Source organism: Cebidichthys violaceus, unplaced genomic scaffold, assembly GCF_023349555.1.
Source record: "Cebidichthys violaceus isolate CVI_PGR_0920_01 unplaced genomic scaffold, fCebVio1.0.p SCAF_13, whole genome shotgun sequence".
In the NCBI taxonomy this organism is placed as follows: Eukaryota; Metazoa; Chordata; class Actinopteri; order Perciformes; family Stichaeidae; genus Cebidichthys; species Cebidichthys violaceus.
The window spans coordinates 1,385,207-1,408,040 of record NW_027176296.1 but is presented as its reverse complement, the minus strand read 5'-3'; the positions used below and the strand labels follow the sequence as shown (position 1 = coordinate 1,408,040).

Sequence of the window (22,834 nt, the reverse complement as noted above, 5' to 3'; positions counted from 1 at the left end):
TTACGCTACTATAGTGTTCGCAATTGCGGTATAGGGCCATCTTCTGGAAGGCCAAGTCTGTAAACTCTCAATTTCTGTGGTTCAAAACAAAAACATTTTTAATTTGTATTAGTTGTTTTAACCAGATAGTATTATTTCAGTTTAGCTTCATTTTTTCTTGAAGGATATTGTTTTTCTTAAGTGTCAGTTTACTAACAATATTTTTCACTGCTTATTTTCTATTTATTTACTGTTTTTACAATAATAACCCTGCTTCAGAGGGATATTTTGTATATATTATTCCAGTTTTTATTTGACTGCTATAGATACAAATTACATTATTTCAATTGAAAGGTTAACATTTTTCAAGAACATTGTTGACACATTTAAATACTGCAATATTTTAGAAAAACAACAAAGGCTAGAGAAATATAAAAAGAAATACAAATCTGTGTAGCATATCTTGTTCTTTCTCTTCTTTCCAACTCCAATAATCCTCTCACGGCCCCCCAGATAGATTAAAGGTTCCCCGACCCCCACTGCAATAAACTGCTGTACATAAAGCAGTTAAAACTACTTTCAATATCACAAGTACATTTAACTGATAATACTTGTGTGCTTTTCCTTCGAACACTTCCTCCACCACTAATGATTTACATGCCATAACTAAAAGGTTTATTTGGGGATGAATCTGAAGCTGTGTGATCGTGTCCTGATCGTGTTAATCTCTTGGGTCACCTTGACACAGTCGGCCAATGGCGTCACAACTACAAGGACGTGAAGAAATCCAAGCTTATTTTGTGTAATTTAACAATTCCTAGCACTTTTGTATCAAAAGCAGACGTGAGAGTTTAAATTGTTGAAAATGTTTGGATCACAGACAGGTTTTCTACTGATAATAAATAAGAAAAAGAATAAAACAACCTTGTGCTGGTAAGTTTGAGCGATAACAGTGGAACATTTTCATGATTATAAAGTTTATTATTGTTTTTCACTGTCACAACCTGAAAATAAAAGTCAGGCTCAGGGTGACCACCCCGGTGGCAGTTTTGGTTTATTAAAGAATTTATACAGTACAGTGAATATTTACAGATATGTACAAAATGCTTTGATAGAAATGCACATTTTACAGATTAAATTCATCCAGACGTAAAAATATAGAACTAACAGTGTTCCATACAACAAAATTAAACATCTGTATTAAGGTATTTACATAACTCTACAAGTAACTTGGTTTCGCAATCTCCCCTGTTGTCAGTGCAAAATACGTTTCTACATTGCTAAAGTAGGCGGAGATGAAGTCACGATGATCACAGTACCGATCTCAAACAAGCCAAGGTTTAGATTTTGCTCACAGAACTGTAAATGTAAATATGAACAAAAGAGCATTTTGTCAGGATTTAAAAAGTAAAATGCAGAGAAGAAAACTGCAGTCAAGAGAGGCTTGTGATAGACTACATTGAGAATAACACTGAGCCTCAGTAGAACTTTAATAGAACTATGGTAGACAAAATGGCAGGTGCATATTTGAGGTAACAGCTTCAAAGTGACATTTCACAGAGGTGTAGATGTGAAAACAAGTGTTTAAAACAACGTTTGAAAGTTCAGATGTTTAAAAAAGTTCATAGAATAATAATAAAGTATACTGAGGGAAAAAAACAGCAACTAAGTTAAGACAAGTTCAATTTGCAGCAGCTTACTTCTGGGGCCAGTCTACAGTAAGGCACACTGTTACAGGTCCCACAGTCACATATAGTGCAGTGAGCCACAGTGGTGAATGCTCAGTCAGTTAGATAATACATAAATAAACTGTACCCTATTGCAAAAAACCTAAGGAAAGTCATCTTAATGGTTATTTGCCTTCTTTTTGAGAAGTGCCTGCAGACCTCCATGAACTTAAAGAAGATATTATTCTTCACAGTGGCCGCTATATGAAATTTAACTTGAAGTATTTTACACAATGGGACATCAGTACCTTCAGAACTATTAAGGTAAACCCAGTCCGTCACACCTCTCAGTATGTGAGGCTCTGACTAGTATCCATCTCTTTGAATACAAAACACGCACCAAAGACCACAGCATTTACTTTTTTTGTGCAACAATGAAGTTACAGTTAGTATCATAAAAACCAAATTTTCTTAACATAAATATTTGACAGGATTCATACACATCTTTTTTTAAATAACAAATGTACTTTTATAGGTGTATAAATTAAAAAGTGCTGAAATGGACTGAAGGACGTTCAACAGTGGATTCCTTTCTCCAAGGTCAGTGTTTCTCCAGAGTTATTCTACAGAAAGAGCAAAGTGTGTTTCACTTAAAAGCATGAACAGTATTGGAAAAGGCTAACTTTTATTTCCTAACTATTTTTCAACCTGGGCCTTATTCTCCCATGTTTTTTTCTAAGTGACTAATGGGGACAACAATTTTTTTAATTGGTCCAGTCCAGTATTGAGCTAAAATGCTGCAGCCGGCAGCCGCTAAACAGGCTGTAATCGCTCGGGGCAACTCCTCATCGCCAATGTAGGTCCACTAAAAGTACTCGCTTTTGCCGTTGCCAGGCTAAGATTGTTTTTGCTTATTATTCGCTTTTTGTTTGTTATTGTGTAATGTGACTTGTTGCTGGAAGACAACGGCGCAAATGTGAGTGAGAGGAGTGCCTGCATCGGAGTTTGTTGTGTTGGGAGTACAGAAAGCGTAGCTTGGTGTTATCTAAAAGATTATCACTGTCATGGCTGAATATTTAGCTGATTTTGAAAATGTGAATGCGACACAAGATTTCTCCGAGAGACTTCTTCTCATTTCCTGTGCAGACGAAAGTTTATTTTGAAAAGACACTATGCACGTAACGTAAAAACATGGGAAAATAGGCTCCAGGTTGAAAAATACAAAAGTAACCCTTTAACAGGGATTGGGGAAACTGTATAGGGTGCCTTACCTTTTTGTTTGTTTTGGGTTTGTCCTCCATGAATCCTTACATTTAACAAATGTGACCTCTTGTGTTAATTTCTGAGCTTCATGGTCTTTTACACAGAACACCATCCTGAAAAAGAAATTCATAAAACACAGTCCATCTGCATGAGCACTTCATCCACTGAAATAGCTTCATCCATGGCAAGATTTTGTACTACTTCTACTGCTAGAAATGGTGTGTTTTTTGTCACATTATGAGTATTTTTTTGATTTTCTATCAATATTTATCCCAATAGAGCACTTCTTACTTTTGTTGGGTCTCGCCAGCTCGGATGCGGATCTTGTGAACCTCCATGTTGCCGCTGTCTGAGTCACCGGACCACCAAGAGGAAACCATCTTTAACATGTTGGAGGCTGACCAACCATTTGTCTCCTCCCATTTAAACTTCAACATCAGCAGATCTCCGATATCTTTCTCTGTCACTAGCAGGAATGAATGGGTCTTATTCGTTGCTATCTTCTCCTTTCTGCCACATAAAAATAGAGAGAAATGTTAGTGTTCTACTCGTAGCCAGTAGGGATATTTTATTTAGCTTAGCCTCATAAACACTGCACCATAAACCATGATGTAAATCCACAGAGCGAGAGTCAATGCTGCCAAGTCTGCGGTTTATATCACGGGTTATATAGTTTCTACTTCATGCTGGGGTTTTTTGACTCCTGTGCGACTGTTACAAAACAACTCATAACCTACAAGATGCAAGTCACAGTGCTGTTATTCTCTTTTATGAAGGTTTTCACCCACTCACAGTTTAAGCTCCAGGTTTTCAGTCTCTCCTTTTGTTCCGTACAGTGAGACAGTGAGTGACGGCTCCATCTCTGATCGATTCACCTTACTAGAGAAGTGGATCTTCAGTTGATAGTGGTAAACTGTAGAACAAGAGAGCATTTGGAACATTTTAAACATGCATGAAGCTGCTCCAATTTAGATTTAGTTGGTTTAGAAAAAACTAAGCTGCAGATGATCAGACTTTTGCAGTCAAACCCACCAGAAACTGAAACACTATTGAGCTCAGAAATCTTTAATTTCTTTTAAATCACTTCTTTGGACGTTTTTTAGAACAGTGCGTATTGAGGAATTAGCCATTGGACCTTGTTTTTGCAACAATATTAGTTCATCTGACTCGAGGTAAGTAGGAAAATTGTTCAACTTCTCACAAACTGAACCAGTAGAGGACTCAGTCTGTCTGAGATGCAGGGGCAAAAAGAAAAACTCAAAGGGAAAGTTTTCTAGCATGTGGGACATTCTATCTTATCATGTTTTCTCAATTTTAAGGCCACCTAAGAGGACACTGCTTTACATTGTACATACAGGAAACCCTATAGGGCATTACATCATGTTTTCTCAAGCGAAAGTGCATCCTGGAGGGAACTTTTGCTGCGGTTTATTCAAACATGGAACAACAACCATGAAAACAAACACCACTACTGATAAAGTCCACTGACCTCTGAAAGGCATGGAGGCTCGAGTCCTGGTGTACATCTGAACATTGCGTGCCTTGCGGACCTTGCTGATGTCGTAGCCCACTGCGTTGCAGCGGCTTTTTCGGCAACTGAGACACATGCCGCGGTCAAACATGTCGTTGCTGCCGCATCTGTAGGCTTTGGCTGCTTCCCGCTTGTTCAGTAGAGAGTCGATGAACAGGTGGACCGAACGTTCGTGTTCACACTTCACTGCATCAGTAATAGCTGATGAGGAAAGAGGGAACCATAATTAATTACACATACATAATTACGTCAATGTGTTACGTTTGCTTTACCTGTCAACCTCCTCAGCCAAAAAGACTGACATTCTATCTGACCTTTCCTCAGCCATGTTTGGAGCCCTCTGTTTATTTTCAGCCTGTTTTATATAGGGTCATTGTGCAACTGACAGAAACAACGTTAACTCCCAACACAGACTAATGACAGGCAGCAAGTAGCTCCAGTGTTATTGGAGCTTCTGGACAACGAACTCTATGTGTATCTACTAATATTCACAAAAATGTGCCTTATAACCTGTTTGCAGCCGATGCATCATTGTCGGTTATACTGGCTTTAAATACTTAGCAGCAGAGGTGTGGACTCGAGTTACATAACGACTTGTTTAGGACTATGGACATGACTCAGGACTTGCCTGTCTTGGGACTTGAGTGCAAAACTTACTTGCAAAACAATGACTGCTTCGCAGAAATGTTAAATAATGCATGATTATGTGAAGCCAAAATATAAACCAGGCTTTTTTTTCCTCTATAAAACAACATGTATGGTCATGCTGAGTGAGACTGGGTGATTAAAAAACAAATATTATGACATTAAAAAAAAATTCTGCTGATATCACAATAACTGATTATTATGGGAAATGATATATAAACTTGTCTTTTATGTCCACAAAAGTAACCCTAAATAGAATTACAGTAATTTAGTTTTAAAATGAAGTTCACGCTTTTACATTTTGCAGTTACATTATAAGTCATTCTCACCAAATAACCCTAAGTTGGCGATCTTCTCCAGGGCCCCCCTGAGGTTGCAGCCTGGCTGGAAGCTGCCTCCGTTGGGGTAAATGTCAATGTGGCCGACAGGCTGCTGGATCCCGATGCTGAGACCCAGGGAGCCCCGAGTGAAGGTGTGGAGGACGTCCACAAAATGAGCGTCGTCAGGGGACAGACGCCTGTGGGCATGCTCTCCCTCAAAGTCAGGACCAGCTGGGTCCAGACCTGCAGACAGAGACAGATGACAATGAATTAACCAGTCAACTCCCAATTAACTGATGGTTACCAAGTTAAACTGCAAGATGTATTATCAAATACATCGTTTTTTTACCAGTTATTCTTCCGACTTTATTGGTTGCGTGGCTTCCAGCAAATCCTGCCACGTGAGCCCCGAGGCTGTAGCCAATCAGATGGATGTTCTCTAGAGGCATGTTGGTGGTTTCCTTTAAAGTACATAAATGAAAATATGACAATATGAAATAAATCAGTGAGACAAATACTCTCTTTCACTGATAAAGTAAACATCACAAGATTTAAAAATCACGAATGGTTTCATTGTAGAATACATTTTTTTTAAAGTGACAGATCCTGTTACAAAGTGACTAATAAATATATACAAAATGAATGTCACTGTGGATTTATACTGTGTTTACTAGCTCGCAGACAGAACAGTACTATTTTGCAATAAGGTATAAGACAGTGTCTACTAAACAAGTGTTTTGGCTTGTTATAAAGAGTTACAGCATAAATAACAACTCTCTAATTTCATTTTTAAATTGATTTTTTTTTTTTTTTTTTTACTGTTACAGTTATCAACTCTATCCCAATCACCTCGATCCAGTCGATGAAGCGAGCGATCTCATGTCCCACTTCTTTGGTGTTCTGAGCTGCGACCACATAGTGGTTCTGTGCCGAGGTGAGCCAGTCCACCACGATGACGTTGGCAGTCTGCTCTCTGTCGTACAGCGCTGAAACCAGCTTCGCCATCCAGCTTTCAAACATCCCACTCAACTGTTGAAAAGACAGTCAGACCATTAAACTTTCAATGCAACAACGTCATAGCTGCTAATAAAACTGGGATTAATTTAATGAAGTTCAGGGAGAATTAGCTTAATGGCCATATTGAAAAATCAGAGCCACCTCTAGTCCACCTCCTCTTTACAGCATGTTCTTTGGTATTAAATACAACATATTGTTGCTTGTCAAGAAAGTTGGTTCGGTGAATTTAAGACTCAATGGCACTGGAATTTGGCGATATAATGACACACTCCGAGTAACAGGTGTTGTTGCGAAACCAAAGGAGAGTGAAGTGAACAAAGCCCTTGGGTGTTTTAAAGACCGGGAGGCAGGTCACAACAGGCTGAAGCATCTCCACTCACCGTCCATCCGTGGATTACCAGGAAGGTCTTGGAGGTGCTGTTGAAGGTGCAGGCTGCCAGGGAGTCGGGTTTGCCAGGAACGATGTAGCACAGGTCATCATCGGGATGGGATGGTTTGCGGAGGGAGAATTTGGCGACAGTTTGATTGCTGTCATCTTTGTGTTCAAACAAGTCTTTCAGGGGGTCGAGGAAGTTACCTGAAAGAAAGGAAGGACGAGCAATTAGCTGTGTGAACAAATGTGTTAGAAGAGAAGAGAAGAAATCCCTCTGTCAAGCTGGTGTTTTTGTCAGATGTGTAAAGCAGATCTAAGGGTCTCCGAGATGGCTGACTAGCTAATGGAGTGAATGGCTCCAATAAGACCCGGCCCCTCGGGGCCCCTCAGTAAATGAGCCTCCCCCTTAAACAAGATCCGTCCTAAGAGGTTACAGGGGATCACTTGGTCAGGCTGAGCTCCATGGTAACCACAGGGGAGTTTTTCCCAGCTTTGTTCCTGCCACCTCACCGACTATAATCTGTGCAAGTTTCAGTGGTCCTGGCACAGTCAGCTGACTCAACTCAACCAGGGATTGTGCCGGTTTTCAGAGTGGGGGGTGGGGAGGTGAATGCAGGAGGCATGCAGACCATTACATTGACAAAGTATTGCAGAGGTTTAGGGACCATATTTAAAACAAAAATGATATAAAACTGCATTTGGATAACTGAAATGATGTTGAGACCATTCAGTAGCCTAATGCTTTCACCACGTTGTTTCCTTGTCTCTCACAATAGTAATAAAGTTGGATATTCGCCAAAAAGCACAAGGACAACCATAGACACGTCATGCATAGTAGCCTATAAACAGTTGCTTTTATTATCTGTCCAAACTACGCACACCCAGCTCATACAAAGTAATGCGGTAAATGACACACAAATATCCTCCATACGCGCTCAAATCCCGCAGTTTTGCACAAACGTGTGTCGATGTGTGTGACAGTTGAATTAAGTTTGAACTGGCAACTCACCAAAAATAGAATCGGTGAGCTCTTCTTCCAGAGACGTCACATACTGCACAGCTGCATTCAACACCAGAAAGTACAGAAACCGAACTCGCCACGCTTTCATTGCTTTTCCAGCTGCTTCCTTCTGGAGAAAATGTCTCAAACAATGAATTCAATCAATCGGATCTCGCGGCGGAAGAGTTTATGTATTCCTTCTCAGAATAATTCACTGCGTCCTGTTGCGCTTAGAGCGCTGATATCTGAACCACCTTGAACTGTCCGCGTCTTAAATAGCACCTCTGACAAGCCATTGGCTGCCGAGTCCCGGGCGGGGAATGGAAAAATATGCGTTTGGTAAATCATTACGAAAGAATTAACAACGCTGGTTGGCAGGAAAGACTTATTAAAACCAGTAAAGTGTATTAATCATGTCTCTAACTTTATTCAATGTATGTTTCAATCACCAACAAGATAGGCTACTACTGCATGTTGGGCTTACTGCGTAATTGCTTTCCTGTTTGTTTAATTGATTCATTTATTGATTGAATGATTACTCCATTAGCTGCAGGAAAGGGTGATGACATTATTTAAAATTGTATTCATTCAGCAAATGTTATACAAAAAGATTGAATGTGCTGCACAAAAGATGATGAGACGGTTGCAAGAAATAAGACATTAAAAACAAAACAGCAAATAACAACAAATGGAGGACATGTTTTAAATGGTATAGAGTATAGTAAACGTTTAGGTATAGCAAGTTTGACAAAGATGAGTTTCAAGTCGTCTTGCTTTCTCGCTTCGACTGTATCAGACAAAGTTCATAATAATAATAAACTTTATTTATATACCAATTTTCTACCCTAAATGCTTGACCACAAGAAAATAATAAAATAATATTGAAATACAACAAATAAGGCTGTAATCACTGATGAACTCTGAGATCTCTGGTTTAATCTGTTGTCAGAATGTACAGTCGGTTTGTGTGTTGCAGGCTGCAGAAGCAGGTCATGAATGTTTCAGGAGAGTGTTGTGCACTGTAGCAGACAGCCTACTGTATATCCGTGGTTACCTATGGCTGTCTCTCCCTGACATTCCAGGATGCAAGCAGCTTGGCTGGACATAAGGGCCCCTTAAGGGCAATTTAGGGCCCCTTTTCACTGATCTGCTGTTGTCATGGCACCAAAGACATTAGAGAGAGGGAATACAAAGGAGACACAAACCTGCATCAAGCAGTATTATTTTTAGTGTGCTGAAAGCATGCAAGCATCAGGTTTTAACTCTCTGTTTAAAAAAAATGCTGTCATTAACTAACCATTAAGGTTATTAAAAGATGAATTAACCGATTTTGCATTGCATTCCTCAAACTTTGACTCACAATAGACAGTAAAAGAAAAAAAGAATCAAAATCGATGCAGCAGAAAACCAGAATTATCATGTTTTTTTATGTTTTCTATTGTAGCCTCGAGCCTCTAGCCTCGAGCAGAGATGAGGAGACAACAGAAGTCTTAGAAGCTCACTTATTTCTGACTCTACAGCCTCAGATTTGTTTCTCATTCAAAATTCCGCCCCAACCGACACCTACTCAAGTGACATCACTTGAGTTCATTTATCACACTTAGCTCCTGCTGGAGTCACAAAAGGCTTTATACAACCATACAAATGCATTACTCACATACAAGACTGGTAAACAGACTTTGATGTATAAAAATCAGAGGAGTTCCCCTTTAATAACTCATTAAGTTGAATTAATGATTATTTCCACTTTTTTATTATTCATTAAAAAAATATAAGATATGAATTGTAACTCTAAGTAAAGAATTTATTATGAGACCAAGTTTTACGGGGTTTTAAAGAACATTCTGTTTATTAAGAATACATTCCTGTGGCATGTCAACTATTTGATGCGGAATATCCTAATAGATATCTAATATTATGTAAATATTATTACTTACAACATATTATTATAATGGACTATATGATCTTTAAAGTAAAAGTTACTTTCCACTCCACCGTAGTGACATCTTGGCAGACTCGACTTGACCAATCGAAACATATCAAGCATCAGAAATGTAATAGTTTCCATTAAACTCTGACCTGTGACCTGTTGCATGAAGCAGTTTACTCACTAACTGTAAAAATGTTGTTACATGCCAGCTGGGGATTGTGTGCAAACGTGTGGGCAAGAGTACTTGGCTTCATAGCGGCTGATTTGTTGCCCAAAACTCTGGCTCGAGATACCAAGATAAACTGGGCAGGAGGCCGAGGAGGCGATGGTTGAAAAGTTACAAGCTTGTTGCTTGTGAAGGTCAATTGAACAATAAAGTTCACAGACATGGTAACACTTGTTAACAAATCACTCACATTGTAGCCAATTTTTTGTTAACAGTGTGATACCAGCGTAATAAAACCTAATATTTCTCCCAAATGAATTGTCTTTAATTATTTTTGGATGAAAGGACATATACATGCATTTCTATTGCTTCCACAAAGCTCTCAATGGCTGAGCTGGCAGCTTGCAGCTACCAGTGCTAACAGTGCTAACAGCTCAAATATGGGCAAAAGTGCTGACAGAGCTAACAGTGTTAACCTGAGGGCCAACCAGAGGGCGGACACTACGCTACCTGTTTTACACTCTTGTTTACGATTGACTTTCTTTACTAACCATCTTTTTACTTTCATCCTGTCAAACAGGTTTGCAGCATCTGAATCCTCTTGTGAATGTACTAAAATAAGCTACATGCAAGGACAAGTCTTCACACAATAATCATTATTTTAACTAACCTGCAGCTATTTGCAAAACAAATTATTTACTTGAAAATAAAAATCCTGAAAATTGCAAAATACCAGCTGTTTAATTGAGAGCTGCTCTGCTACAAGAGTCCACACTGTGTAATACACACATACACACAAACTCCCAGAGCAGACCAGCTGGCTTCATGAGCTGTTTCTCTTCCATGAACATAACATTTTCCTCTAAAAGCAGTGACTGCATTTGTATTCCTCCTCGCTTCTGTTGGGGGAAAGACTCAGTCATGATGACAAGGAGTTGATGAAGAGCCGAGTGAATCGGATGCCAGACCTCCACAGCAGAGAGTTGTTGGTGCCAGCAGAGAGGGAGAGCGGACAAACAGCAACTCATCCACAAAGTTTACCGCCAATTTGTTATTCCAAGACTTATTTCCTAATACGATTTCTAGGTATGGCACATGATCACATGTTGTACAAATACAAGTCTGATGCTTCTTGATGATTCAAGACAAACACACAAAAAAAACTTTTGTGAATCAGTAGAGAGCCATGCCGCAGGTCTGTGCAGGCTACCGAACAGGTTTTAAAAGTCACCTTTGTGGCTTCAGTAACACCCGTCCACTAACAACACAAAGTCATGAGGGAGTGTTACCACAGTGTATCTGTTTTGTTTCGTCGTGAAAGATGTAACCAATTTACTCAACTTTGACACAGTTGTTGGCAATATGATTTTTATTCCTTTTGGAATTATAGTATAATGTCTGATAAACTTTGAATACTTTCAGATACTGAAGTTTTAGACTTTACTCCAGTTCATTATCAGTCTAGACTCTAAATTGTAGCTGTGAATAAAATTTTGAACTTCTTTAACTTACAGTTCCTAACAGTTCTCAATGCCTTTCCTGCCTTTCTGCAGTCTTGTGTGGAATCTCTTTCAGAGGAACTAATCCACAAACTTGAGGAATCAGAGATACAACTTTTTCTTACTCATACTGTTGGTCGGTTCAGTGTTACGTAATGTGTTTTGAATTTCTAGCAAAGCTGGCTTAGTGATCACATCCAACTATATTCCTGTACTATTAAAACATGTTGGATGTGAGCTTTATGTGGCTTCAGATGTTGGCTGATCGACAATGACCTCTGTGTTTGACGAGCACAACCGTTAACTCAGATGTAACCCATGTGGGAGAGGTAGCTCGGCTCTACAGTTTCAATAGCAACTTATTTAAAACACACTGTGGCACTGCAGAGCAATGTTCTGTTGAGCGGCTTCCCTTTATTGTTGGTTTAAAGTACACAGCCCTTTGGTCAACTGTGGTTGTTATTAAATGTGCTGTACAAATAGAGTTTGACTGAACTTGACTAGTACACAGTGTGCAGAGGCAGCGTAGAGCAGCACATCAGCAGACATGTCTAACTGCTGTTGAAGTTACTATGCAGTGTGTGAAAAGGATGCAATTAGGCACAATACAAAATGTAAGTCACTGATGTTTGGTCTCAAAGTGCAATATACAGCTGTTGTAGGTAGAGTTCAGAACGCAGCAGCTCGGCTTCTCACTGGATTTAACAGACTACATCACATCACCTCAATCCTGGCTTCTCTTCACTGGCTCCCTGTTCGTTTTAGAATTGATTTTTTAAGATTTTACTGATCATTTTAAAGCACGTATGGGTCTGGCCCCAAAATAGAGGAAAAGTTGACCCCCTATGAGCCAGCTAGCAGCCTTAAATCCTCAGGTGGGGCCCTTCTGTTCCAAGTCGAGGCTGAAAACTAAAGGTGACCGTGCTTTTGCCATCAGGGCCCCTCGACTTTGGAACGAACTGCCTGAGGAGATAAGGCTCGCTGAATCAGTAATCTCTTTTAAATCACTTCTTAAAACACATTTTTACAGACTGGCTGTATGTGATGTTGTTGCTTTACTGCTTTATTTTCATTTGTTGATTTTGCAAAATTATTTTACTAAATTATTTAATTGTATTTTTTTATTAGTATATTTTTATCGTATCAACTGTTTTTTTCCTATTCATTTATTGTACTGTGTTATCCGGGTTTAACTCTTACCTTAGCAGTTGTGCTTTGTTGAGCCTCACTGTTGAGCTTTTGCTGCTTTGTCTGTCAATGCACTTTGTAAACTCTGTTTTTAAAGGTGCTATATAAATAAAGTTATTATTATTATTATACGCTTTGGGTCGCAAAACACACTTCGTCAACAGCTGCATTGATTTTAATAAAACCGGATCTGTTTCATCAGACACGGACGACTGAAAAAACCGGGGCCCCGTTTGGAGAGCCACATGTAATGCTCCAAACACAGTTAGCTATGACAGCTATTAAAAAAACATAGTGTTGCAATGCTATGGTAGAATAATCTCAAAGTATAGCTGAGGTCATTCGTTTTTTGGATTAGATATCTTAAAATCTGCCACCAACACCAAATCATTACCAAAGTCATTGAGATGCATCACTTCAGGACAAGGGATGTGTGTAGCAAATTAAAAAGCAGTCCATCCAATAGTCCGAAAATGTTTCACACTGGAACCAACTGACAGTGCCAGCCCTAACATCATGACAGTGGTTTTAATTTAGATTACAAAGAAAGAGGAGCATGACATGTGACCAAGCATTTTAAAATAACAGTCTTTAGAAATTTAGAAACCTTGGATGTGAATGAAAATGTGTCTGATCACAATAAAAAGCTCCACAGGGTACTTTTTAAACTACTAGTACTTGTGCTACTCAGTGTTTTTTGTTTGAAATACTGCATATACGTACAAGACTCTTTGTTTAAAAGTTTATAAAACTCTCTTTGCAGGTGCTAGAATCACGTCTGGTGCAATTAAGCTCAAACTCATACATATACATCAGAATCATAATAAAACATATGCTGTCTATATGTTTACTGTGAATAGTTCAAGACATAAGAGGCATTAGTGCAGAGTTTGAATTGACACTGATTTATGTATAGTTGATTCAGCTAACAAACGATACATTTTTTGATCACCAAAACTGATATATGGAGTATAGTTTAATATCACATTTTAAATTGTTGTCCTTGATGTTTTTCATTTTTACATATTTCCATTTGGTAGAAAATGTACCACTTTGTCAGCCTGAATCAAGGAGCTTTTACCCTCAAGATGCTTAGGTGGATCCCTCAGAGTGATCATCACTGATTTTTAAATATATATTTCATCTGCTTTTAAAACCGATGAGCTACGATGATGATGACAATGATGCTACCAGGCAGATGCTCTTTTATCTGATTTGCATCAGATTGTTGAGTGACAATTAATTTCTACAATCGTTTGATGCTTTAATCATTTTATCATTATCTAAAAGCAACTAAAAGCAGTCAGGAGTATTGGAATGTGTGGTTTATCTCTTTATTAAACCATCCTGGGCTCTTTATTTATACAGTGCACTGCATCTCAGTTCATGAAAGTAAATTCACTGAACAGCTGGCATGGAGACCAATTTAATTGATCTTTCCAAAGCCTCGAGCATAAAATGACAAAATACTTCATTTATAATAAAAAAAAATACAGATGACAATGGAAGCCTCCCAAAATATATTACAGCTTGATATACAAATATATAAATGTACATTCAGTAAATACAATATGAAGTATTCTTGAGATGTATTATGGCTAACATGTAGGCCAGTCCATCACAAATTATCAGGGCTTGCATGTTTATTTTCAGCAATTTTGTAAAGTACAGTTTGACCTTTTCAAAATAAGGGCACGTTGTATACAGAGTTAAGTCAATGATGTAAACTATTGCAGGTGAGACACTGTTGGCCAATTCATGAAGTAACTAAAGAGCACCTAGCCATTATTGGATTTAAAAGTGACCTGATTTAAATTTCAGGAAATAAAATACCCAAATTAAAAGATGCATTTCCCTGTTGGACCCAATCTCAATGACCTTTGACATCTAAATGGCTGCAGGGGACAGAGAGCCTTTTAAAGTGACCAGTGACACACAATCAAAGAACAAGCAAGGCTTCAAAAGATCAGATATTAACACATTACTCATATTTAAAATATTGATATATATGTATATAATATAATACTGATTAAAAAAAGGTATTTACAAAGACTGCTGTGATTCTCCATTCAGTAGATAGTAAATACTTCTTTGGTCCCTGTCGATTGTTCGCAATTAGTGGTTCGGCAAAGAAAAACATTTGAGACAAAATTATCATTTTGCACATTTAAGAAATAAAAAACAAACAAAAAGATGTGCCTAAATTATGCCTATCACTCTGAATCATTTATACATGAACAATAATCCAAGTTCACAAAGGCAAAGAAAAACAAACACTTCAGGGGTTAAAAGTACATCAAAATCAGTATAAACAGTATATATGGGCTACAGAAGCATAAACAAATGATTACAAAGATATGCAGCAAATGCTACTGAAAGTGTACATTTGTCATATGTGAGCACATCATCACAAAGAAAGCTGTAACATGTGTCAGCAGCAGAATATGCGGAGAGACAGGAGAGAGTTTGTGAGCAGACTGATTTCCAGCACTGTGGATGAGGTTGTGTTGGTTGAAGTCATGAGGCACAAGAGGAGGAAAATTTAGAAGAAGAAAAAACAGGCAGCATTCAGTATATGTCCAGTTGCTTGCTATGGCTTTCCCAGTGTTGCAGTGTGCAGTCCATCTTTGGCTATGCGTGTAGAGATGGATGCATGATGTGTGTTCAAGTGCAACTTTTAAGCGTCGTTCTGCTCAAAAAGACTGCCCTGCATTTTCAGCTTGTGCATCCTGCAGAGAAGAAAAGACAACAGTGAACAGGAGAACTTCTGCTAAAACTGGATTTTGAAATACGTCAATTAATAATTGACAATAAATAACAAGGCTCCATATACAGGAAGCTTCTCTTCAACTTACAGTTTTTCTTTACGGCTCATGTTGTCTTCTTTCGCCTTGACAAAGACTCCATGTTCTCCTCCCCTGACGAGGTAGGCAAACTCTCCTTCCTTCGAGCTGAAGATCACCCTGAGATCACATGGAGGTAGAAAAACACTTTAAAGTAACAACACAATTAAAAAAAAAAGGAATTCCAGTCTGAAGTGTCAATGGATCTATTCCAGTTTATTCTAGATAATCATATCTTTGTGATGGAGACTCACTTGGACTGGGTCTCCCCGGACTTGATGCGCAGTTTTCGGATGTGGAACTTGCTGCTGCCCCACCAGTCTGACCAGCTGATGATTGTGTCCTTCTCCCAGCGCAGCTTCACGATCATCAGGTCTCCAATATCCACATCAGTGGTGATGAGGAACGACAAAGTGGTGTTAGCGTTCAGGATCGGCCTGAGGGTTGACAAGAAGAGCAAAGTTCAAAGGTCAGCAGCTCAGTTTAGACTGTCTACATTGACGCAGTGCAGGCGTCCGGGGTATGTATGTGTGTATGTGTTTGACATATATAGCAATGGTGCCTTTATGGTCTTTATTTATGGTCAGGAAACACTGTTGTTGACCATGTGTCTACTTTGTCTTGTAATTTCCACATGCATGTTTTGGGTTTTTTTTTCACATGACGGTATGTAAAAATAATTGTGCTGTTTAATGTACGTACAGGACGAAGGAAATGTCCTCCTTCTCTCCGTGGGTTCCATACAGAGAAATCTTCATTGGCTGCTCGGTGAAGCTCAGCGGGTCCTCACTGAAGAGATGCACCTTGACTTGATAGTGGAAAACTACGAGAAAAGAAACAGAGTTTACACTTTAGACACGTTCTCACGCAGATTGACGGCTTCTCAGCAACTGACCCACGGCTCTCATAAACCACTACTTAAAGTTAGTTTAATACTTTTAACGCCCTTCTGTAACCTTTCTCTGTCTTCATGGCACTGCAACAGTGCTGCATATAAACACAGATTTGGGCTAAATCCGTCTTGGTTACATTCACAGACCCTCATATATATCCGTTACAAAAGAACTGTTTACCAGGTATGCTAATCTTTGCACAGAAATACTGCTGACTATTACCAAATTCTTAAATAAACTTTTCCATTCATATTGTATCACATGTAGTGGTGTTGCATTACCTCAGCATTCCCCAAGCAACTAAAATACCCATGACCTCTTCTGCATGTGACCTCCTTAATACCTGCTACTTGTACAAGTCTACAGCTGTGTGAACATTGTGTGTAGTCTATTTGTACCATTGCTAACTGTACTAATAGGAATTACAGCTCCAAGCAGCCACATCCACACTAAGCACATTCAACAACAGTAGCTCAAACACTGAGGATTACTCCTATTAAGGTATGTGCATCCATTAACTCGAATCTCACTAATCCTTGGTAAAGTCCATAAACCCTGTCAGACTTTTCTATAGTAGTTCAAAGTATTTCTTTCTAGCACTGCACAGGACACAAAGCCTACAAACGCCTCTCTGCATGTTCCTCTCCCCCCCGTGTTTACCTTTGTAAGGCATCATTTCACGAGTCTTGAGGTACATCTTGGCGCTGCGGGACGTGCGGACCTTGTTGATGTTGTAGCCCAGCTTGTTGCAGCGGTTCTTCCTGCAGCTGAGGCACATGCCCTTGTTGAAGGCCTCTCTGGAGTTGCAGCGGTAAGCCATGCTCTGCTGCTGGGTGTTCAGCAGAGAGTCGATGAACAGGTGGATGGAGCGCTCGTGGGAACATTTGACGAGCTGGTCCATATCTGAAGCACACAGAGTACAGACGCTTGTGAACCCTCTGCGCCTTCTATGGCGTGACGTCATGCAACAGTGTAAATGTCTTCCTCATGTGAGGCTTTTACGGCATTTCTCACTTTGAACTTTTAGCTGCCTTGCGCAGTTAAAACACTTCTGTGAATCTGTGGCTGTAACGACTGGAGGCAAACATATTTTAATTGTAGCCCTGAAAGCTTTTATAGACTTAAAGTGTCTGTTGACAACATGTAAACTTACACACGCCTAACTTGACAGTTTACAACATCATTGTTGCAAAAAGAAGGTTGGTAATACACTAGGTCTGAGCAACCGGAGTAAAAAGTTCAACCTAAATTTAAGTTTTCGTCAATTATACGTAACTTTTTTACATTCCAGGACATATGAAATAAATCCAAGAACATAAATTGTCTGTGAAAAACACTCCATTAGTTGCCACTGGAGTCAAATAATAAGGGCAGATACATGCCCACATGCCACCAGGTTGAAGTTTAGTTTACAGTATATAGATTGCAACCAAACCCAAAGCATCATCACAAGAAGTGTAGTGAGGAACGAACAATGAGAAGAACATGTAGACATACTTTGGAAGCCCTTGATGCCTTGCGATGCAATCCCCAACAATGTATTCTGGATGTCGCAGCCAGGCTGGAAAGTGCCTCCGTTGGGGTAAATGTCGATGTGGCCCACGGCTCTCTGGATGCCGATGCTGCGGTCCGGGGAGCCCCTGGTGTTGGTGTGCAGGACGTCCACAAACTGGGCATCGTCTTTGGAAAGGGTGTCCTGGTTGTCTGCGTGCTCGAAGGTGGGACCAGCAGGATCCAGACCTAGATAAAAAGGAGAGGGAGGCAAATTTCAGCGACGCCTCACCTGTTTAGGAAGAATTTATTTGTTGTGCACAATTCTCCATGAAGAATGATTGTGTAGATCGTAAAAGACACATAAAAGCTGAAATGAATTGAATGCTCACTTTGATCACACTGATCTACCGATAAAACTGTACATTTAAATATTTGAGTGTGTTTATTTTGGTCTCTTTTCTTCATGTGCAGCTCTGCAGAACCACTGAAGCTCAGGACAATGTGAAGTAGTGATTGCGGGTTGTTAATGGGCTCCTGCCTTTGATCACAGTAAACATACCATTATTCTAAGCAGGTCAGAGAGATTTCCAAACTCAATAAACTCCATGGGGACAAATGGGGGATTGGACCCGCATACTGGCACCGACTGGTTCACAGCACATTTACAATACGGGCCTGGAATGGCCGGCCGATTATATTTCACTGGTGTAGTGTTTTGTTTTTATGAGCAGGGCCTGCATCTTACATTACAGTACAGTTTGGTATGTTTACACGCATTAATTCACCGGCTCAGAGACTAAATTTAGATATTAAAGTGTCTAAGAAATGAGCCAAAATGCTTTTTGTTAAAACACAATACGCATGGTCGTAAATGTTCTCGTGCACTTTGTAAAAAGGAGGTTATACACTGCTCTAATGGAGGCAGTTGAAATCAATGACGCACTTTTCATTTAAATAGATCTAAACACTGTTAGTAAAGTAAGCGGATGATGATCCTTTGGTTAAATTGACATTCTCACCTGTGATCCTGCTGATTTTATGGTCTGTGAGGTCTCCGGCAATTCCAGCCACGTGTGCTCCCAGACTGTAGCCCAGCAGATGAATCCTCTCCCAGGGCAACTGCAGCTCTTTCTGAAAGCGAGGAGATGGATCAGATGTACCAGAAGAACATGTGGACATAACGTAAAACAGTGAATCCCACAGACTTGCTGGAGGGAATAAAACTAATAGTAGGCTGTACCTGGCAAAGCACTCTGTTCAAGTCTTAATGGAGTTTTGGACACAATCCAAGATGAGGATTAATTTGTGTAATTGTATGCTTTGCCAAAACTCTGCAAGCTTTAAACTTGGAAGTGATGTAAATAAAAGGACAAAGACATGATAACGTTATTCCTGCCAGTACACCTTTTTGCCCTTAAATCGGTCAAACAAAGTCTGAGCTTTACTAAAAACTGAGCGTTATAATGAGAAGCTGCTGTGAGCCACAGATACGGCCATAAAACACCTTTCATAGGACGTTTCAAATCATAACCAGTAGAGAAACCATATCTGCAGCAGCACCACCGGGTTGAAAAGCATTACATCATCAATTACAAATTTGTCACAGATTCTCCGGCTGCTCCAACTTCTTTGCTGGCAGATTAACGTAGAATGCAGTGAACGTTTTGGTGATGCAAAAGCAGTGGGGGAAATCCACTTTTTGACAAAGAGGATGAGAATTTGATCCAGCTGTTTGTCAGCTATGTGTCAGCCAGCTGGACACTGATCAATGAAAACACTCACTTGTATCCATGTAACGAACTTGGCCACGTCGCGGCCCACTAGTTTGGTGTAGGCTGCAGAGGTCGGGTAGTGCTGGTTGGCGCGGGTCAGCCAGTCCACCACAATCACATTGGCACTGGGTTCACGCTCGTAGAGAGCAGACACCAGTTTGGGCACCCAGCTCTCAAACATCCCGGTCACCTGTAGTAACACACACACACACACACACACACACACACACACACACACACACACAAACGGTCACACACATTTCTGAGGTCAGCTGCTGGATGGTGTGATTCATTCTGGCTTTAGCCCTCATTCTGTGTGTTGTGTGGTTAGAGAGAAGCCAAATTGTCTTCAGGTTCAAATCTTGTTGCATGACTAATTCCCATTATAGGAGGAGATGCATGCTCTGTGTGCAGAGCTAACTCACTGCTCTCAGCCTGTCTGCTCTGAAATGTGCATTTACTGTTACATTCATCTCATCAGTTAGGACTTGGCTCAACATTCAAAATTTCAATATTTCATTGGCAATACTCAAACTCTATTTTAAGTTCAGTTTTATGGCATTTTTTAAAACTGGTATTGGTGGTATAATTTCACTTCATAATTATCTCTGAGCTAGAAGAGAATTAGAAGTTTTTCATCTGAGAGGACCAAAACAAAAACAGATCACATAACCTACATACATAATACACAAATAAATACTTAATTAACAAACCAGGCACCCATAAGCTAGACCTGCTGCGATACCTGTGATTTTAACATGGTTTTCTATAGTACTGCATGCTGGTGACAACTTTACATGAGATGTATTGAGTTTAGCATACCGTCCAGCCATGTATCACAATGAAGGTCTGTGTCTCTGAGTTGAATTCACACTCTTTGATGGTTTCTGGGCTGCCGGCCACAATGTAGCACATGTCTTCATCTGGGATGTCGACGGTGCGCAGGGAGAACTTGGACACAATGTCACTCAAGTCTGTGATCCATTCAGAAGTGGTCGGCAGGGGAGTACCGGTGACTGTGCTGTTTGCTGTTACAAACAGTATGCAGTGGATTAGATCATTATGGTATGATAGAAATGTAGAGGGTTGCATGCACAAGTCAGGGAAACTGAACATTAGAGAACATTATTATTACACCTTCCAGTTCTATGCATACATACAACAACCAGGCAGCAATTTGAAACAGTTTAATCACAAATTGTCATGCAGCGAACAAAATAAACACAACGGAATCAACAAACAGGAAACTTTTTCATGCAAATTACAAACTTGCTGCTTTTCTATCTGTCAAACTCATAGACCACTGATCACACCAGTGGGTCAGTGAACTAGTAGAGACATAGAGCATGGCAGTGTCGCCCCCTTTTGTCTCCACCGTACTTCTACCAGCATAAAATGAATTAAGCATTAAAATATTGTTAAAAGCCTGGAATTCCTTAAGAGATTCAGGTCAGTTGATAAAACCTGGATACAGCCTAAACTAATCTGATTATTCCACTGGGTCTTGTTTTGTAACTTAAACTTAAGTCTTTTAAAAAAAAAAAAAATCAAACAAATCTAAATGGCTTGAAAAAAATACCATTAAAAAATGATTTCTAACTAAACATTGAGTATGTTTTTGTTTTTTACGCTAAAAATAATGCGATTTTATTTTATTTTACAACATTCTTGTTTTTCACCGTTAGTGTTTTGTTTTTCCTCTGTTCTCTCTCCAGACAAAAGGCCCGTAGCAGCCGCTTTACTTCATGCACACATGGACCTAAACGGCATGAAATAGGATGCAGACCTGAACTGTGAAAGCGTTTCACAAGGTTACTCGCGGTCACCACGGAACTTCATGAGGAATGAACCTGATCCCCGCATGTAATTGCTGCCTCATTAGAACTGCGGATGAATCATGAAAACATATTTTTCAGGCAAACAAGTTGATAGGTCGCTCTTACCGAACACAGTGGTGGTGGTGGTGGTGGTGAGTTCAGGGTCAGAAGAAAAAGTTGCAAAGATTTTCCCCAAAATTATCCAAACAGACAAAAAACTGATATTTTCTTTTCCCATATTATTGCTAAGTTTCTTTTCTTCTTAAATATTCTGAATTAAAAGTTATCTTGGTGTCCGGCGGACCGGCTGTATATCCAAGCGTATGATTCAAAACACAAAAGTGGTATGCAGTTGCGGTTTGGGAGTAAAGGTTCTTATGGTCTGTCACAGTTGCCTCTCCAAGTCATCTTTATGGGTGGCTCATTTGAATATTCAAACATGATTGGCTGAAGGTTAGAGGGGCGGAGTTTAAACTTTGTCCTTGCTCTGAAATCACTGAAGGGAAATCATTCACAATCTTCTGCACAGGAGAGCTGACTAACCGGAGCCCACCGGAATGTGTCATTAGGTTCATGGAAACGGTGTCATTAGTGCCAATTATCAACCACCAATTAGATTGTTAGATTTTTAGCAAATTGCAGTAAAGTTGCCTCAGACAAATTTACATTGTTAAAATGTGCTAGATAGATAGATAGATAGATAGATAGATAGATAGATAGATAGATAGATAGATAGATAGATAGATAGATAGATTATTTTTTTATTAATCCCGCAAGGGGACATTTGTTGTTCATAACTCATAATAAGCTATTGAAAAGAAGCAAGAATGTATATGGAAAAATATTTATATAATCTATTTTTTTTTACACATTCAAGCCAATATTATCAATATTGTGTATTTTTTTTATACATTCAAGCCAACATTATTAAGTAAAAGACTTGCATTGAAAATGCTTTTAAATTAAAAGTATGAAAGTATTATCAGCAAAATGTACTTAAAGGGTAGGCATGTATTTCAGAAACATGTTTTGTTATATTGGTTGAAATTCTTCTTATATCTCAACAGCAATTAAGGAATCAAATGCTCTGTCAAAAGAATAAGACAATAAATAACATTTTATCCAATTCATTTATGGCTCTGTCACTTGCAAGTCAATGTCAGTTTACTTTATTTCACTGATAATTCAGTCAGTATCAGAACTGCTCTCCAAGAGTCCTGGGTACACATCAAAGACAAACAATTAAAGATAAGTAAGACAAATAAATCACAGTAATAACAGCACAGTCTGTCACAAGCTAGTGAATTATAGTCTTTTCATACCCAAATACATCAAACCTCTCCAGCACCAAGTATCTCCCTGATCAGAGGGTCAGAATTAAATTAGTTTTCATTTTTTTCTAAACGTAATCACTGACATATCACTGATGTTCATCAT

The 22,834-nt window shown here is 39.3% G+C and overlaps 2 protein-coding genes across 2 annotated transcripts; both read right to left on the bottom strand.

Annotated features, from left to right (window-relative positions):
* Positions 1 to 1,002: 1,002 nt before the first annotated feature.
* LOC137870232 (lipoprotein lipase) lies at positions 1,003 to 8,044 on the bottom strand. Its single transcript, XM_068707271.1, has 10 exons — positions 7,805 to 8,044; positions 6,803 to 6,999; positions 6,255 to 6,434; positions 5,755 to 5,866; positions 5,415 to 5,648; positions 4,399 to 4,641; positions 3,702 to 3,822; positions 3,201 to 3,419; positions 2,918 to 3,022; positions 1,003 to 2,269 (listed from the first exon to the last, which is right to left on the bottom strand). The coding sequence occupies exons 1-10, from the start codon at positions 7,902 to 7,904 to the stop codon at positions 2,248 to 2,250; spliced, it is 1,533 nt and encodes a 510-aa protein (XP_068563372.1). The 5' UTR covers positions 7,905 to 8,044; the 3' UTR covers positions 1,003 to 2,247.
* A 5,854-nt stretch (positions 8,045 to 13,898) lies between these two features.
* lpla (lipoprotein lipase a) lies at positions 13,899 to 21,763 on the bottom strand. The gene is made up of 10 exons (XM_068707270.1): positions 21,524 to 21,763; positions 20,403 to 20,608; positions 19,591 to 19,770; positions 18,828 to 18,939; positions 17,812 to 18,054; positions 16,975 to 17,217; positions 16,124 to 16,244; positions 15,676 to 15,858; positions 15,434 to 15,541; positions 13,899 to 15,307 (listed from the first exon to the last, which is right to left on the bottom strand). The coding sequence occupies exons 1-10, from the start codon at positions 21,633 to 21,635 to the stop codon at positions 15,256 to 15,258; spliced, it is 1,560 nt and encodes a 519-aa protein (XP_068563371.1). The 5' UTR covers positions 21,636 to 21,763; the 3' UTR covers positions 13,899 to 15,255.
* Between the last annotated feature and the right edge of the window lie 1,071 nt (positions 21,764 to 22,834).